Raw genomic sequence first — 18,889 nt, forward strand, 5'->3', positions numbered from 1 at the left:
TGTTTAATGTCTGGTCGATTTCACTGCTACAGGAAAACTGACCCACAAGTTAATGATCCACCCAAATAGGGGATTATAGATATGAACAGGATTATGAATTTGCTTTTATTCCCATAATATCATCAAAAACACATGATGTGAGTTAAGTTGGAGGTGAGTGGAACTGAGAAATGAAATGACAGGAAAAAATAACCATTTTGATGTATAATTCATCTAGTTTGTTTTATTTTTTATTTATTTTTTTAATGAAAGGGGGCACAGCATATTAATGAACATCAGTATAAAATACAAATGTAAATATGCTGGAGTTAGCAGGACTGCTAATTTACATCCATAGTCCCTCGGCAGATAATAGACAATAGAAATACAGAAAGAAAGAATAAAAAACAAAACAAGTTCATAAAGCGGCCAAAAGTGCAGTAACAGTAGCAATGTAAACTGTATGGTATAAGGTGCATGGTGCAAAGTGCAAAATTCAACACGTGTTGGTTGCTCACATGTACCATGTATCACTGGCTAAACGGACAAGGAGCTTTATTGCAGATACAGTGCATAAGAAGAATCCACATGAATTCATCCTCTCTTGCCGCCTGCAGTGCATAAGGACATTGAAGACTTAGTTTTGCATTTAAATCACATCACATGTAACAAACACACCTCGGCCTTTGTCTCCACTACAGGTGCAGCTGTTGAAGGATCAGATGGCAGCAGAGACGGCTGCTCGCATGGAGGCTCAGGCCCGCGTCCACCAGCTGCTGCTGCAGAACAGAGACTTGCTGCAGCACCTGGCGCTGCTCGTGCAGCAGCTGAAAGAGCTGGAGGCCCGCACCTCGAAAACACAACCAGGCCAGCCACAACAGGAGCCTCAGGTGAACGGACACAGTAAGTGACGGGTGGGAACAGTGTAATCCCTCGGACAAACTCATGTCAGGTCAGGTTCTCCGTGTGCAGCCGTCCTTGTCATTGTTCACTCCTCTGTTGGTGTAGTCATACATGACACAAACTGTGACCCCGCACTGACCTCCTGCCTGCAGACATCCCTGTGTGTGTGTGTGTGTGTGTGTGTGTGTGATGGGCAGAAGCACAGCTGTCAGGTATTAAACCCTGCTATGTAGGTGAACATGAATGCTTTTCCCTTTGTGGCACCTAGATAAATTGAGCGTTGAAATGAAATGAAATCTTTGTTTTAGATTTTAGTGAGGTCTTTTTAAATCCTGAAGATATCTTGATTACAGTATCAAAGGAGGCACTTAAGTCAGGGTTAATGAGGACTAATGAAAAGCCCCAGTCAATGTTAATGATAAAGAATGAGGAGCAAAGGGAAAGAGAGTGGGTTTGTACTCTTGTGTTGACAACTTGTGTTGTCTAGTCATTTAATGAGGATCTTAAATTTTGAAGTTAGATGTAACATTTCACTATCGTCAGATATAATTCTGAAATTTGTCTTACATCTCAGGACATTTCACTTAAATACACATAAATACAAAAATACAAACAGCACTTAACCAAACAACAAATCATACACAACACTACAAATCACCACAGACATTACGAAAACTGGATGCAGTGCAACAAAGTACTCATTACCAATCGCATTCAGTGTTCAGGTACACTGAGGCTTCTTAGAAGCCAAACTCTGATTTAATGGATTGACAAACTGAGTAACAAAAGAACTTCTCAACCTGTTCAGTCGACGTAATATTACCAGCCAGAGACAACATTCTTTAATGCGCAGTTTGGAAACTTGACTCAAGTGCTTTTTCTAATAAGCCAATGTTTCATGTTTAATACTTAAATTCTTCTTGCAGCTGCAATTGTATCCCCTACTCAAGATATTTCAAGATGGCATGGTCGATCTCACTAAAATGATTGTTGAGAGTTTACCTAAGCCTGATAATTAAAATGGAGAGATTTGCCTCTACACCACACTGTGGTAAACACCGTGGTTACTCTGTGTCACACACATTGTATAAAAAGCATATTTTTACACACAATAACATCTTTATATCAAACTAATAACAGATTATGTAATCACAGAGGATTTAAAACCACACTCTGTCAACATTATCTTACACTCACAGACTGTGTTCTCACCAAAAGTTGATTGTGTTAACAACCTTAACCTATTACACACAAACACACAAATTCATAAACACACTTTGTCCCAAAGGAGGATTTCTGGAGGAGGAATGTATTTACAGGAGCTAAAAGAATGGTCAGTCCTGCCAAAATAATTATGAATAAACACACACACACACACACACACACACACACACACACACACATACACATACACACACACAGTCCAGTGGGCAGAGCAGTGTGTGTGTTTGTTTATGTATAAATTATCTGTACATGTGTTGAATTGAATTTGATAATGACTAAAAAGAAAATCAGCACCCGTCTTGCTTAAAGACCCAATGAGATGTAGTTAATTTGTTTGAGGTATTATACTTTTTACTAGTCCTGTAACGTTATCCCAACCGCTTGCGGTCGCCGTCTTTTGCAGCTCAGCTGCCTGCTCCACCAGTAGTGACCGACCTGTGGTGGTGCATGCTGTGCACTACTTTGCCTCAATACAGCATCTCTGTATCAGTTGAGATGGAAGTAGAGCATCTATATTTAATAGATTATATAATGTTATAATGCCCAAGATTTTTAAGAATGTGAGTCTACGATTATTGTGATTCAATATTACAATTAATTGTGATTTTACTTAGATTTTTACTTTTTTTAACACAAGACCAAGGGAAAAAAAGTTAAATAGCTAAGTTAAATCAAACACTTTTTAGAAACAGTTTATCATGAGGAATAATTCCAAAAACAATGTGCATTACATATGGGTCAGTTTCTGACTTTTATACCAGAAGCATCATTTACTGCATGAAAAAAAGTAGTGTTTAAATAAAATGTACATGTACAATAGAATGCATGACAAATATATATTGAAATAATGAGAAGAGCAGAAAGACTTGCAGGACCTGAAGCTGTCACCATCTCTGGATGGTTTTGAGTAAGACAGGAACTCGTGTCACCATATGATACCTGTCCATGACAGAGTTTGTATGTAGATTAAGCGATGTCTGGCCTTGGTTTTATGTCATTTTGTCAAAGTGTTGTCATTCTTCGGATTTCAAATTTGAGGGGGAAAGATTGTTCCTCCCTGGAAATTTCTTGCCATGGCCTTTTTTCCCCCTTTTTTAAGTGGATATGATGGCATGTTACTCATAGATTGTCATTACTAAAAGTGGTAATGTCTTTCCACCTTTGCAGAGGCTAAATTTAAGTTATTGAATTACAATAATAGCAATTTATGCATTAAAAACTCACTCTAAGAAAAAAAACAAACATTTTAAAACATCACGATGAATTGATTTTTTTCTCCCCAACTCGTACTTTTGTGTGTATGTCTACATTTTGAGAAGGGCACATCATGTTTCATGCTTGTATTAATTATGTAAGTCCCTCTGATGGAAAATGCTAATCAGAGACATGGCTGGCCTGAGTGCTCCCAGTGGCACAGTGCCAACTCCTCCTCTCTCTGAGAGTCAGCACTCAGAGATCTTTAGAAAAATAATAAAAAGCCAACAAGTCTGTTGTGGTTAACTCTTAACTTGTTTTCCCAACATTTTATGAAATTGTCTTCTGTCTGTTCCAGATGGTCAGCAGTCACCATGCAGCTCAGTGTCGACATCAACAAAAGCTCTGTCTCTGAATCTGAAGAACCTCTACAGCCAGACCCTCGACCAACTCATCACCTCCACACCTGCATGGCCACTCCAAACCTCACCCCTCTCCCCGAACCAAGTGGACTGTGCTGAGTCCTACCTGAACCTGCTTAACCTGGAGAACAGCACTGAACCAGTCACATCAGTCAACGGAGACCTGGACCCCTTTATCAGGGCCAACGGGACAGCGGACAACAAGGAGAGCCCGTGCAATGAGATCGTCCCCTTGACCTTGAGGAACTCCGCTAGCATGGATGAAAAGTAAGACCACCGTCCTTATGTTCATCAGTAAATCGTGTTTGCAAGCACTCTACCAACACACAAAAATAACCATCAGTCAACTGGCAGTGTGTAGTGCAAGCAGATAATGTACGCAAAAATTGCATGCAATAGTCCACCTTCCACCTTCTCTTCCCCTACCTCTTTGTCACTCTCTAACACATACACAAGATCAACAGACTGAATACTGCTTACCTGAGCCGCACAACACCATGGGTGACGTTGAATCATAACTGCGGGAAAAAAATCGGAGAAATAGGCTACATTTATCCGCTAAGATCAAGATAAAAGTCGCAAGTAACAAGCCCGTTCAAATTTTAGTAGTTGTAAATATTAAAAATATACATACATTGCTAGTTACGAGTTAAGCAGTGGAATTACAGTAACACGTACCAACAATCATAGACAACAATCTTTTTTTCCATGATTTCTGAGCAGATTTATGGACCTTAATTCGTTTTGAACATGGAGGTAATGATATTTTTGCAAAGTGTAAAATGAACAATCTAAATTAATATGTGTATCATCTAGATGTTCTGCAGTGGATCAAACACAATATCACATTGTTTTCGTCGTAAATTAGTAAGCTGTAGTGTTGCTGGTAGCGCAGATGTTGTAAACTGCAGACAGAGTCGTGCTAGCTGTTTCCCTCTGATTTAAGTCTTTGTGCTAAGCTAAGAGCCTGCTGGCTAATGGGCACATATATGAGAGTGGCATCGATCTTCTCATCCAACTCTTGGCAAGAAAGCACATATTTCCCAAAATGTGGGAACTATTCCTGTAATGTGCATACACACACGCTCCTTTATGGTAGCAGTCAGTTTGTGTTTGAGCGAGCCGGGCCACACAGTGACATGTGCAGCCTGTAGCTTTTAGTGTTATTAGTGGAGAACAGCTCAACTCAGCAGAAATGGCCCGCAGCTAATGAAAGTGTGACTGTAATCAGGGGATTACAGAACACGGGGAGAAAAGGGTTGGGGTTAGACAAACAAAGAGGGGATCAGGTTTGAGGTTGTGAGAGAGAATGAGATTTAAGGGAAACACAGAAACTCCATCAGCTTTGACTCCGTGCCAGTGTTTCTATTTCATGAAATAACTCGTTTTGAAAAGCTATTAAAAGGCGCGTCGAAAGAGCAAAGAGTGTAAATGGAATCATTTTCTTTGGAATAATTCATGATGAATGTGTTTTCAGGGATGTTTTAGGTTGTATTTCTCGCTGTCTGGCACATTTTATCTCGTGAAGAGCTTCCCCATACTGTACTTGTGACTTAATGTCTGTATGCAGCTCTCTGAAACATAAGCAGCTCTTACGTTGAATGCATATATGGAGCCACAGCATCTAATGACTTTTTAATGAGCTTTTTAATGAGCTTTTAATCTCCATCACAAAGAGCAGCTATGGTAAAAAAAAACACATTTATTTCATGAGATCAGGCAGAGCTCTCAAGCAAGACAAACTCTTCAGTCCTTTTCCTTTTATCCCCCTCCTCTTTCTCTCATCCTCACACTTAATTTGTCTCTCCTCTTGCTCTTCACTACCTCGCTGAAAGCAATCCACGACGCACTCTCCAAGGAGAGCGTGTTAAAGTTGATTTCAAAACAGGCGAGGAGAAAAATACAGAGTTGGAATTGACTCTGCGGTGGAGTGTGTGTTTGGCGTGCTTGCACATGTTGTAATTTTGTGTGTCTTCTATTTGTGTGTGCATGTGTGTTTGTGTGTGTGAGAGGCTGCAGCGTAGCTCCCCACAGCCACACTCACGTCCTGTGGTTTCCTGCTGCACAAACTCCCAGCCAATCCCAGCTTCCCGTCGCTTCACAACCTGAAACTCTACCCCACTACATATGTCGGAATATTTTTTTCTTTTGCACGAGTGCGGGGGGAAAAAAAATAAAAGGCAAGACAAAAGGGAACTTCAAATCTCCTCCAAAGAAAGGCATCTTGTTACTGTACATTTCCATCTTAAAATTAGTTTCATCTGGGAATGTGTGCCAGCTGAAACCCCTTCCTTTTTTCCCCTTTCTTTGTAATTATGTAACAACTAACTTCTCTTTTCTGTCTGCCATTCTTCCGTCTGAGCGTCTCTGTCTCACATCGTTTTCTGTTTCCTGTCTCAAAGGCTTAAAGAAAATATACCACCGAGGCGTTTTACGTCCTTTTTCTAAAGTGATTTTCCCCTTTCTGCCAGTCTCCCCCTCTTTTATTGGCTATTGTTTGCGTCCTCTCTTGGGTGACATCCTCTGTAAATAGTCTGTAAATTCCGTAAATAGTAATCATTAAACTTTACGCTGGATTTATACACAAATGGCACATAAAAATAATGAAAAGTCAGGTTATTGCTGCACAGGAAAAACATATTTTCCTTCTGAGCAGGAAAATGTGCAGCACAGAAACTTTAAGATACGACCTTTCAGATTTGTAACTGGGAGCGTTATGCTTCTTATGTGGCTCAACTATATCTTTTAATCTCACTAAATCTTAGGAAAAATATGACAAAATGAGGGTTGGGAAAATGGAAACTTCACCGCCAATCTTCTTTGCATTACCTTTGGCACAGTCAGACCCCCGTTACCCCCCCCCGCACGGCACATTTTATTGCTTCCATTTGCTTTTGTTTTCTGGATTTCCCCAGCGAATCAATGTTTACAGCCTGAGTGGCCTTATTTTATGTTCTGCGATCTAGCTCACAGACACTGCTCTGCCATCCCCTCTCATGTCTCTCCTCATTCACTTCCTGCCTTTCTTCATCCTGCCTTCTCTGACCTCCCGTCCCTTGGGTCCAGCGCTGGTCATGGACTGCATTCACTTCACACTATTGGTGCAATTTAGCTTTAAATCACGCAGGCATTATCGCCCAACATGGAGCCTATCCATTTGTGCTCTCCAGCTGGCCCACAGACTGGAGCGCTATATGATCACTGCATATGGTATGTTGGCATGCCACACCAGCAACACCATATTCAGCCGTGCAGTGAGTCACACTTTACACAACAAACAGAACAATTAAAGGAGGATCAAAACAGGATGTAATAGTAGACTTAAAATACACCTTGTGGGCAGAACATTGATCTGTGTTGTTCGGAAACTTTTTGAGTCATCAACCTCTGTATCTGACACACATGAAAACAAGACACGGCAGCAGTGCTAGTCTTGTGAGTATTTGGCAGGACCCCAGGAGCAGCATAGGGCTTTGGAGCAATTTGGACGGAGTGGCTAAACCGTGGAATTACAACTCACGGGTCTGTCATGTAATGCTATTGGACGCAAAAAGACTTTTTCCTTTGGACTTACATCATGAAAAAGATCTCTGTAAATTAGCAGGAAAAACCAACATAACAAGAAAGGACTCAGAAATTACAAAGAAATTAGTAAAATCATATAAGAAAATTAGTTTAAAATAAGTTAAAAAAAAAAAGTCAAGACAAGAAGGTTTGACTTTTTCAAAAAGATTCTGTAACAGTTTTTTGAATAAGTTCTCCCCAGATAATGTTCAAATCATTTACTTTTTACCCCTTTTTTCAGTTTGCATGACATTCTTGCCAATCAGACTATCGATTTCTCAGGTTTTAGAGGTTTGAATGCATGTGAAAGCCATCAATCCATGTGTTAAAGGGTTAAGTCATTTTTTTCTCCATTCAAGTAAATGATCTGGAAGATCTGGGTAACTTAATACCCTAGAAATCGAACTTTTCAGGGGGCTTTGTGCGGCTCCAATGCTGAATCCGGTCCTCTTTGTATGTTATTTGGTCATGAACAAAAGTATTAGACAATTGAAAATGTTGTCTAGGTGATGGCGCTACAGGAAAGTCAGGGGATTACCAAAATATTCATCCCGAGGGGGATCTGAATATGAAATTTCATGGAAATCCATTAACATTTAAGGAAAGTCACCTAAAATCACAAATTTCAAACCTCATGGTGGCGCTAGAGTAAAAGTCAAAGTCAGTAGGATGCATGGTTTGGGAAACATGAATATCTGTACAAAAGTTCATAGTGATATACTGAGTAAATGTAGAGAGGCTTCCCTGGAGCTGTGCAGCTAAAAACGGCAGCATGCCCACGCAGAGCAAAAACAAACATATATGGTGACCAGCAGCTTATATGAGCACCCAGCTGTATATTATTCACAAGTGAGTCATGCTTCCTCTGGCATGGTATAGACTGCACTCCATGCACTCTTTCTCTCTGACAGTATTGTATAATCACATTTCCTGACCTATCTCATGATCTTCTTCCTCCCCCTCTATCCTTTTTTTTTTTGGTTTCCCCTCTTCATCATTAACATCTTCGCCTGTGCGTCAGAGCTGCACCGGCAGCCGCCTCGGCCAGTAATTTAATTGCAGCGGTATGATGAGAGTATAATAGATGGTGTTTACAGACATTTTGGGTGGAGCCGGTTTGGGCCAGCTAGATTTACACGCTGCTACATGTTCAAAGATAGAAAGTTGTTTTTAAAATTCATCTCAGACTCGTGTTGAAGTGAGTGTGATATCTGGAGAGCTGGAAGGTCGGCCTGTCAGTCACCAGATCATGTTTGACGGGGACTCTGTCAGGCAGGGTTACTCTTTAGGATACATTTTCTCCAGTTTCTAAGTATTTCAGACACTTAACCACTGCGGTTATACTCTTGAAGACTCTCACGTTCATCCACCTACATGCTTCATCATCCCACACAGACATCTCACTCTGATTGCTGTTTTGTGTTAATTTCTTTACAAAAGCAAGATGCTTTCACAAAGACCCAGTGTCCCTTCTCTCTTTAAACCTCCTACTTGTTATTTCAGTTGCTTTGTGCATGTCTGTTTGATTCTGTCTCAAAGGCTCAAGTTTTCTTTTCAGAGGCATGACTAAATATAAAGACATAGACGTTTTACTGATTTCTCCACCTGTTGATCTGCAGAGCTCCTACGGCTTGTTTTTGACATAACAAAGTGTTGCAGTTTTTTCATGCTATCCTTCTGATTGCCTGTAATATTAGTTTATTGAATGCTGAAGTAACTAAGCATGCTGTGCTTATGAGTCATGTATCGCAGACACAGACGGGGGTTCGCTTGAACTTCTAAAACACTTTTGCTGCGTCGCTCTCAATATTGATTCTCATGTAACACTGAACAAGTCTTGGCAGCGAATAGCTTGACACACATCTCTAACACTAAAAAGTGGCATTTTTAATAACCACTAACTACAAAATACCATCTACTGATGATTCCCAAAGACTTGCGTCACTTGTCTGGTCCCTTACAAAGATCCCGGATCCTCTGTAGTCTAACTGTTGCCTCTCTTTGGTACAGGTGCGAGGACCCTCTCCTGCTCTTCCTCTTCCTCCTTTAAGCGCCCCTCATTTCCCCGTCAGTCTGCTCAAACAAACAAACTGAGCCCCAGAATAACACCCAACAAGCAGACCTTAAACCCACAGATCATTCGTTCCATCGTCCCGTCCCCATCCCATCCCTCTCATGGTTTGCTGCACCAGCCTGCCTCTCCCTGGGAGCCTGGGGAGCTCTCTGCCACTGCCTAAGCCCCCTTCCTCTCCTCCTCCTCCTCTTCTCTCTGCCCCTTCTTCTCCCTTTATGTGAGTATTATTCATGACAACCAGCATGTGGATCCAATGTCTGTGGCACAAGCATGGTCGTGGGCATGTGGTGGATGAACAGTGTGGGTGTTTGCTGGCTCATGTTTGGGTCTCACCAGGGATTTCTCTGCTAATGGCTGCATAATAACCTCTATTTACATGCGGATGTGGCTCTGTAAGTTCATAACCACATTTGCATGAAAGTAATGAGTGAGCCACACATGTGGTATGCACTGTAGCACCGGCTTGTCCTTTGCACACTTTGCTGGACTGTTTTGTCTCGCATACTTGGGTCAAAATGGAAGAAACGCTCTTGTCAGGTTTTGGTTTTATCTTGTCAGCGGAGGTTCCACCTGAACAGTGAAGCTGTCAGAGCAGAGGCTGAGGAGAAGCACCTCTTGATGCACCTGTCTTAGACTCACTGTGTCACAGTGTAGTTTGTTAATGCTAGTGTGTGTGTGCGCGTGTGTGTGTGTGTGTAACTCAGCCTTTTAAAATGTTCTGCACAATTAAGAGCATGTTCACTTTGAGTAACCGGTGGGTGCAATCATTTCACAAGTTGCTACTTTGGTGACAGTGTTGATTGGGTAATGTAACCTTGGTATAGGTGCAGCCATGGCCATCACGATTTCAGTGTGTTTTCAGTTCATGAAAGTCAATGCAACATTTTGATTGACAATTGGTTCTACTAAAAGACCGGTACATTTTGTTTTAATGGTTTTAAATTTGTTTCTCACCAGCAAAAAGTGAGCATTTACATTAGTTTTATCACAGTTAACCATAGCTGCAAATGCCTGGTGCTAACTAGGCTAACAGCAAGCATTTGTTAGGTTTTTTTATTTGGTTAGCTCCTCCTCTTTTCCAAATATGGTCACTGCTGGCTCTAAAAAATTTAAAGATGGCAATGGCCAAAGTGCCAAACACAAAGCACCAAAACAGGTGGTCCACAAACCAGTGAGTGACGTTACTTGTGCTGTGTCGATTAGTTATACAGTTTATGGTTTTGATGTATCCTTTTTAATAGCAAATTAAAAACCAAAGACAAATATCTGCCTTTTGTATGCAGTAGTCTTGGATGATTAATTACTTAAAAAAATGCTTGAAATCTTGCACCTGACTAAAACAGAATTGTGATCAATAAACCTGAATGACAAACAATCAGTAAATCAGAATCATGTAAAAAGGATCATGTATGCAAGGCAAAGCTCATTTCTCATTGAATAATTATGTTTTGACAGAAGATCTGTCGTCTGTACATCTGTAATATTGTACAGCTCTTAAGAGTGTATACAAAAAAAAAACATTGTTTGTCATATCTGTGTGACAGAGATTCCAAGTAAAATCGACAAAGAAAAGAAAGGCAAAAGGAAAAGGACACCAGCAGCTGAGATGCCTGGCAGGTAGGCTGAATGAGACAACAGCGAGATGAATGGAGAGACAAAAATGGAGTAATAAAGAGAGAGGTAGAAAAATGTAGAGAGCAGACAGAGCAGAGGGAGATAGGGCAGTGAGGTGGAGAGAGGTGTCAGTGTGACTGAAAAGAGGAGTGCTGAGTCAAAGTTATGATAATGAGACCGGCCTGCTCTTTGATCCAGCTGCAAATTCATCCCCACAACTTGGCAGTGCATACATTCAAAAATAACAGCGGAGGAAACCAAACCTGAATCAAGCGTCAAAGTGGACTGTTTATCTTTATGAGCCGCAAAGAGACGTTCACCCCTGTCAAGAAAATAATATTCAAGAGTTTCATTTTCTTTTTGGTGCATTAAAAGGGATATTCTATCACCAGTGTTCACATATGTAATGTAATCTATTTGTATTAAACTAAAGTTTGTTTCCAGACTTTGCTAATTAGCACTAAATGCAAAGTACAGCTGAGGCTGATGGGAATTCTTTTTTAGTTTTGCTGGTATTTTGTCAAAAAACAAAGTTTTGGACAAACAAATGAACAAAAACAGACCTGATCATGGTGCTCTGTGAAACTTAAAAATGATTTACCAAAGTTAACACAGCCAGTACTAAAATTTAATAGCAGTTTATCTAAAAAAATCTGCAACTTTACACTTAAAACCATATATGTGAGCCTCAGGATTGCACTGGAGGAAAACCCAGGATGTCAAGAAGGTATTTAAGGTTCATCCTCTAGGGACCTGAATGCTAAATTTTGTGCCAGTCCATCGTGTAGATGTAAAGATATTTAACGGGAAAAGGAAAACTCTGACCTATAGTGGCACTAGAGAGAAAATCAGGGCAATCCCCCAAAATATTAGGGCTCATCCTCTGGAAACCATGAATATCTGTGTCACTCCATTCAGTAGATGTTTCGATATTTGGCAGGGTAAGGGAAAACTTTGGCCTGATGGCATTAGAGGGAAAATCAGAGGAATCATCAAAAACACAAGGGTTCATCCTCTGAGGACCCTTGATATATACAAATTTCATGTCAATCCATCAAGCAGTTTTTGAAACATTTTCTTAAAAATAGAAAATGAAACATCAGCCTCATGGTGTCGCTGAAGGAAAAGTCAGTAGTATTCATCCAGTGGCGACCATGAATGTCTGTACAAAATTTAATGACAGTACATTCGGTGGTTGTTGAGCTATTTCTGTTTGGACGATAGTTGTGGCCCCTCAGACAGACACACTGTCATCCCTAGAGCCATGCTGCTACAGTGAATCCAATCATGCAGTTGGCTGACAGTGGAGTCAGTAGAGTTCAACTCGACTTTCACCCCACAGTACTGTGTGTGCTTCTCTGTTTGTTAGCGGGGGGAAACAGCGGCTGATTATCTCTGGAAATGATGTCCCTGCTCCATTACAACAAGTCTGTCGTTACCATAGCTGTAAACACCAATCAGGTACAGAAGCAGAGACGGTAAATACATCAGCAAGTCGCATAAGTTCGTTACTGAGACCAGGATTCAGCTAAAGACCGGATTTCAAGGGGGAACAAAGTTAGCAGCCACCAGCACAATGTGGACGGGAGGAGTCTGAGAGGAAGCGAGGCTTGTTAGCGGGTGTTTGTCAGGGCTCATTTTCCGAGAGAATGGCTGTGATTGTGTGTTGTTGTGTGCACCGGTGCTTGTCGTGGCATTTCTGTGGCACAATCAGAGAGACTGCAGTGGAGCTATTTCTGGTGCGCGCATGAGGAGGGGGAAAGCCTGCAGCTCTTGCTCTTTTTTTTTTTCTTTGGCTCCTTTTCTTTCCTTCGTCTCTTTATTTTCTCAACAGAGGGGAGCTGTGGGATGCAGATAAAGTCCCTAGACACGTGAAACAGCAGGGAGCCAGAGAGAAAGAGTGTTTTTGTCTTGTGTAGTAACAGCTTACGTCACAGTACGTGTCGGGTTAATGAGGTACAGTGTGACTGATGGAGAGGAAAACGGGCTCGGGGCTTATTCTCATGCACCTGCTTCATAGAGAGAAATGATTACGCTGAATTTAAATTAGCAAAAGGAGGACAATGAAAGCGTGTTAATGGATCTACTCTCAACATGTTCACCAATTAAAGGCTTTTTGTCTGACTTCACTAAGCAGTACCTCTGTTCTCTCCTCTGCAGGTACAAACAGACGATCCCCAAACTTGACCCTCCGCCCTCCATGAACCGAAAGCGGGCCAGCAGGACCTTGTCTCCGGGGTCCGAGGTCGCACCTGTGCCCACGATCGGTGAGGTCACCGCTAACGACGGGGCCCCCAGCCGCAGCAGCAGCCTGTCATTCCCGGACATGACCCCCAGCTCTTTGTCGTCTGCTGATTTTCACTCGCTCAGCAACGGAGAGAGCAGCTCCTGTTCGGCCAGCGAGGATTCGGGCGTCCGCTCTGAGACCAAGTCCCTGCTGTCGCCACTGCGCGATGACGACGACCTCTTCGGGGACCGCGGGACCTTTCTAACAGCCTCCAGTGGCTGTGACAGTCCCCTGGAGGACAAAAGTGAAGTGATTCTTTCTCCCTCTGAGTCCGCCGAGCCCCCGACTTCTCATCCGGACACCTGTGAGCACCCGCCGCCCTTCTCCTCTCCCATGAATGATACCTGCCTTCACATCAGTTTCTCTGAGGACGAGCTGCTCGAAAGCAACCAGGAAGACCCCAATGTCCCACAGCGGAGTTAGGAAGATGAGCCGAGGGGCCCCTGGAGAACTCCCACTGTCCTCAAATCAGCTTTTAATGCAATACTTCCCGTCAGACCCTCTTTTGTTTGCTCTGGGCTCCAGTTCAGGACCTTTTAATTATTTTGTCCAGACATAGCATATACCAGTTACTGATAAATAATCTATTGTATAAATTATTAGTCAATGGACAGATTTAGTATTTTTGTAATGAAATGATTTACTTTTTAGTGACTAGAAAGTTAAGCAGAATACATGTAGCAATTCGTGCACTGTTAAGGTCACACACACCGTAGAATTCAAAGAAAATGAGGGAACACGTTTTATTTTTGCTAGTAGTCAACCTTAAAATGTTATTTTGTACGGGGCTTCGCTGTGGTGCAAACTGTTGTGGGAAATACTATTTTCTGCAGATCACACGGGGTGATCGTGAGGATCACGCACATGTTGGCGATGTTGGGAAGGGCCTCGCTTTCTGTGAAGCACCTGAGCAGGACGATGGTCCGAGAGAAAAGAACAGGAAAGTCAGATAAAGGAAAAAGAGAGGATAGAAGCGAGCAGATGTAGTTGTGTTTTGGTTCATGCACACACATTTGTGGTTGTGTGGTTTGTTTTTTTTATTATCAGAGTTGAGTTGGTTTTTAGAATGTTTTGTGCTACTTGTACTTTGGGTTTTTCAGACCTGCAGGCTGTGAAGCAGCACTGGAAAAAGTTAGTAGAATATCCAGATGGATTCTTCTGACTCTGTATGCAGCATGGATGTAATCCTACAAGAACATAGTATGAGATGTGTTGAGGAACAGCACAGGGAGAAAGCAATTGAGCTGACGGCTATTAAAGCTTTGGATCGCACCTGTCTGGGTGGGGACTGCGATATACAGAATGAACCCTCAGACTCAATGCGAAGGTTATTAGAGAATCACAGAGGATATTGGAAAAAGAGAGCTGGGCAGGTGGAGTTTCTGTGTTCTGCCTTAGCAAATCTGTTTTATTTGAAGCTGTCAGGATAATTTAAGCTGACATTGTGAATATATTTAACATTGAGAACAATGTTTTGCCTTCATTGGTGCACATCAATGTACAGTTTCAGCAATTAGTCAATTAATCGATGAGACGATCAACAGATGATCTGAACAATTTCTATAATCAGTGAATAGTTTAAATCCTACTTTGGCAAAAACAAGCCAAAAAATTTACTGATTCTACTTTCTCGATTTCTCTGATATTTTTGGGAATATTTTGCTGTTTTTTAAAAAAAGATATTTAGACTGAGATTTCTGACATTGTGTAGATTAAGCAAAAAAATAATCCTAGAAAATGATCGGCAGATAATAAGAATTATCATCATCATTCAATCATTTATTGGAGCTGTTTTTATTTGTTTTATTTTTTTTAAATGCATGTGGCAAGATTTTATTGTGTATTAGCTACGGGTGTCCCTGACTAAATATGTATATAGTCAAATCTGATTCTTCAAATGTAGCCAATCGTCGACTGATAGTCCCATCATGTCATTTTTTAATTAATTTATTTATGATAATTTCTGCTCATATACTCATTTTCAATGTTAATTCACATTTTTTACACACTAAACAAAAGAGCTGAAACACCCAATTAAACAATGTTTTCTTTACTTTAATTTACTTTATGATAGGACATGTTCCATCCAGCGGGTGTGTTGTGTGTCGGTGCAGCGCTGTGCTTAATACTGAAAGGGAGTGTGAGAGATCAGTAGACACAACATGTCACTTAGTTTGGTTTCTGCTTGCTTTTCGTTATCTTTAACAGAACTTTCAAGTTTCTCTTAGAAGAAAAAAGAGAGATACAAGCCGTAAACAGCTAAATCTACCATCCTCCTCCCGCTGGTTTGACAGAGCCATCCATAAGTAATTTATTGCTCTGCAGGAGCCATGCTCTTAAGTGAGTGCCCTCATTAATACATTTGTACCAAAATAGGTTATATATCCTGATTTATTTGGAGAAAGCAAGAATTTCTATGTAAAATCAGACATTCAGCACCTCCATGTACCACAAATGGAACACAATTTTGTTTTTATAACCACATTTTCCTGCAAATGCGATGATTGGACTCTGAGACTGGCATTGGCTCCTTTGATCAAATCCTTAAAAAGTCGACTATCCGGGGTCACTCCTAGTTATAGTGTAAGTGTTTTATTCTACTGAGTACAGGTGTAACCTTTAACAGGTAGCAGTGATAATAAACGGACGCGGGAGGGAAAGAAGCTGAGGTGAGAGTAGAGAGGTGGTGTAAAGGTGCCGGTGTAAAATGCCCACAGGCCAAGCTTTTTACACCCTGAAACGAGGCTGTTCTCAACATCACATGTGGCAGGAAGCTATATCAGCAATAATACATGGAAGAAAAAAAATAATAAAGACGAATAGTTGAGGAACTTCAGCTCTCACTTGTGTTTTTTTCCCCCCACATTATTTTCTATCCAGAGTATGCTTGTAATATGTTCAGAAAATGCTTTTTGTGTAATCTGGCACACAAGATAAAGAGAAAATAGTGTAGGTTCAGTATTTCAAGGAACAGCTGCTCATTTTTCTGCTGTTGTTTTTATGCCTCTGCACCAGCGATAACTGTGGAGGAATTATGTTTTCAGGTTGTCCGCCCATTCTTGTAAACGCGATATCTCAAGAACACCTCGAGGGAATTCCTTCAAATGTGGCACAAACACCCACTTGGACTTAATGATAAACTGATTTCATTTTGGTGTTCAAAGGTCAAGGTCATTGTGACTTTGCGTCCGTGTCATTCTCCTGAGTGCAATATTTCAAGAAGGCCGTGAGGGAATTTCCTCAAATTTGGCACAAACATCTACTTGGACTAAATGATAAACTGATTACAAATTGGTGGCAAAAGGTCAAGGTCACTGTGACCTTTCCTCCATCTAATTCTCTCAAAATATATCTAAGATATCTTAGAGAGCCTTAAGGGAATTTCCCGAAATTTGGCACTTAGCAGTGATCTAATGATCCAGTGGCTCAAAAAACATGCTTTTGGCCATAACTCAAAAATGTATACTCTACTTGTGACCAAATTTCAGATATCTTATTGGGTGAAACGATAAATTGATGGCATTTTGTATCCAGAGGGTCAAAGGTCAGCTTTACCGCGATATCATAATGTTCTGGGAAAATACTTTTTCTCATTCAACTGAGATGGTCACACTAATCTTTGTTGTTTAATCTAAACTGTGCTGGATGTGTAGATCTTCTGAGCTACCAGGCTGAAGATGTGTGTGAAGCATCCACGTGTTAGAATATTTAGCATCTTTGCAGCAAAACTTAAAGCACTGTCAACTGTCATGTCTACATGTGAGTCTGGGCAGACATGGATGTATAATGTAACTGCAACTTGCCTGGTTCGTTGAGGCATACAGCCGTGAGGTACTTCTAGTTTCCCTGCTGGATTCTATGTTTCTACGCGTCTTTTATATAATTTTCCATAACTGCGGCGTGTAAACATAATTCCTTGTGCTGACAGAGGTGAATGCACTGTGTGAAGATGATGCTTTCAGCTGTAAAGGAATCATGCATGGTATTCAAACAGGTGCAGCGGAGGAAATGATAACAAGCAGCACACAGCTGGATTCAAACCTTTAGGTAATGATGCAACCACAAGCCCATTAAAAAGAGAAACGCTGTTCCTTTCATCTCTGTGATTGGGAACAAGCGCTCCTCCTCGGCCCTTTTACTCTGAATTCATTACAGCTCCTAACAGTCACATTTGGCATCAGAAACTCACGTCTCTCAAACGTTTTCCCACATGCAGAGTACTCTCAAGGCTCGTACAGACTTTCTCTAAGTTGTTATGCTCTTGAGCTGCCGTTCTCAGACGAGCTGTTTCTACTTTGTTGTCCCCGAGCCTGCAAAGCTCGCCTCTGCAGTGCACGCTGTCGCTGCGAGGCAATGAAAAGGTGACTGACAGGTTTAATGTCTTCAGTGCATCAGTGGAAAGCTGTAATGAGAATGGAGGCAAATCCTTCTGCTCCAAGGTGTTCACTGTGATTTCCCCGCAGCGCTCTGATCTCAGGAATGTAAACATGCTACGATCTCAACAGGAGAATTTGTGTGTGTGTTTGTGTGTGTGTGTGTGTTGTGTGCCTTTATATATGGCACATGAACCTCCATGCCCTCCTTCAACTTGGAATTCCCCAACTGTCTGATCAATAATGCAAGATGTCTGTGCAGCTCAGTATAGCTGAAGCTTCTCCCTTCTCTCTTGTTCTTTCTCTCCGGAGAGGTGGCCTCCATCTGAGCCAGTTCAATACCAGACTGCGTCTGATCTACGATCAATCCCGACATACCTGCAAAAAGCCAGATCGCAGCTTGGTGCAGACTGTTAACCTTGGCTCGGTGGCTGTAAAGTAGCTGCTTAAAGTAGATGGCCGTCGTCCCTTTATGTGCCCATTAATGCTGCTGAAGAGTCATTAGTCTTTGTACAGACAGGAGCAAGCCTGACAGTGATCAAAGCTTTGTGTGTGTGAGGCTGGTGATCTCACACACACACACACACGGCTGCTCACTTTAGCAGCTGCCAGTGGAAGTGCAGATAAGACGGCAGATTCTGCTTAATTGTTTCTGAAAGAGTTTCTAAATCATTCAAAAATTACCCGAGCAATCTCATTCTGATAGACGGAGAAAATGCACAGTGCAGGAACATAATTAATGGGAAATGTTTTAATTTTATACATTTTTAAATGATACATATTGATAATATCTGTTGCACATTTGTTAGTTGGATTTGCTGATTTTAGAACCTGGATCAGCATCAGTTTTTCTGTGTTGCGTTCAGATGCCTTTTACAAGCATATAAACCTTTAGAACCTCTAAAAAATTGGTTTTGATTTCTTCTGAGAAGATTGGAAAAAGGCAAAAAATGAGCTGTGGGGCAATTTTTTTTAAAGAAAAATATGTCCAGAATACAAATTTACATGTATCTATTAAAAAATATTACAGGGGAAATATATATATATATGTATATTTGCACTTGCTTCATTTTCTCATTTCATCCATTTTCTTGGCTCTTTTCTTTTTTTTAAAATTATTTTCACATAATTTTCTTGTAACATTTAACCAATTCTTGTAAGATTGCCGCCTTCCCACGTTTTTGAAAAAAATTAATAAAAATCAAGCCAATTTTTTTTGGTTTCAAAGGGTTAAACACAAAGTTGAGCATCCCTC

At 41.1% G+C, this 18,889-nt stretch overlaps 1 protein-coding gene across 2 annotated transcripts in view; it reads left to right on the top strand.

Annotated features, from left to right (window-relative positions):
- si:dkey-34e4.1 (carboxyl-terminal PDZ ligand of neuronal nitric oxide synthase protein) overlaps positions 1-16,057 on the top strand; it is a 57,762-nt gene extending 41,705 nt beyond the window's left edge. Inside the window, exons 9-11 of one of the 2 annotated variants that reach the window (XM_042508707.1) lie at positions 681-882; positions 3,659-3,989; positions 13,135-16,057. In XM_042508707.1, coding sequence (XP_042364641.1) covers positions 681-882; positions 3,659-3,989; positions 13,135-13,684 — 1,083 coding nt within the window. In that variant the 3' untranslated portion in view covers positions 13,685-16,057. Of the gene's footprint in view, positions 1-680; positions 883-3,658; positions 3,990-9,296; positions 9,553-13,134 lie in introns of those variants that run through there. The other variant, XM_042508708.1, reaches the window with a different exon arrangement.
- Positions 16,058-18,889: the final 2,832 nt, after the last annotated feature.

This window comes from Plectropomus leopardus, chromosome 20 (assembly GCF_008729295.1).
Source record: "Plectropomus leopardus isolate mb chromosome 20, YSFRI_Pleo_2.0, whole genome shotgun sequence".
NCBI lineage: Eukaryota > Metazoa > Chordata > Actinopteri > Perciformes > Serranidae > Plectropomus > Plectropomus leopardus.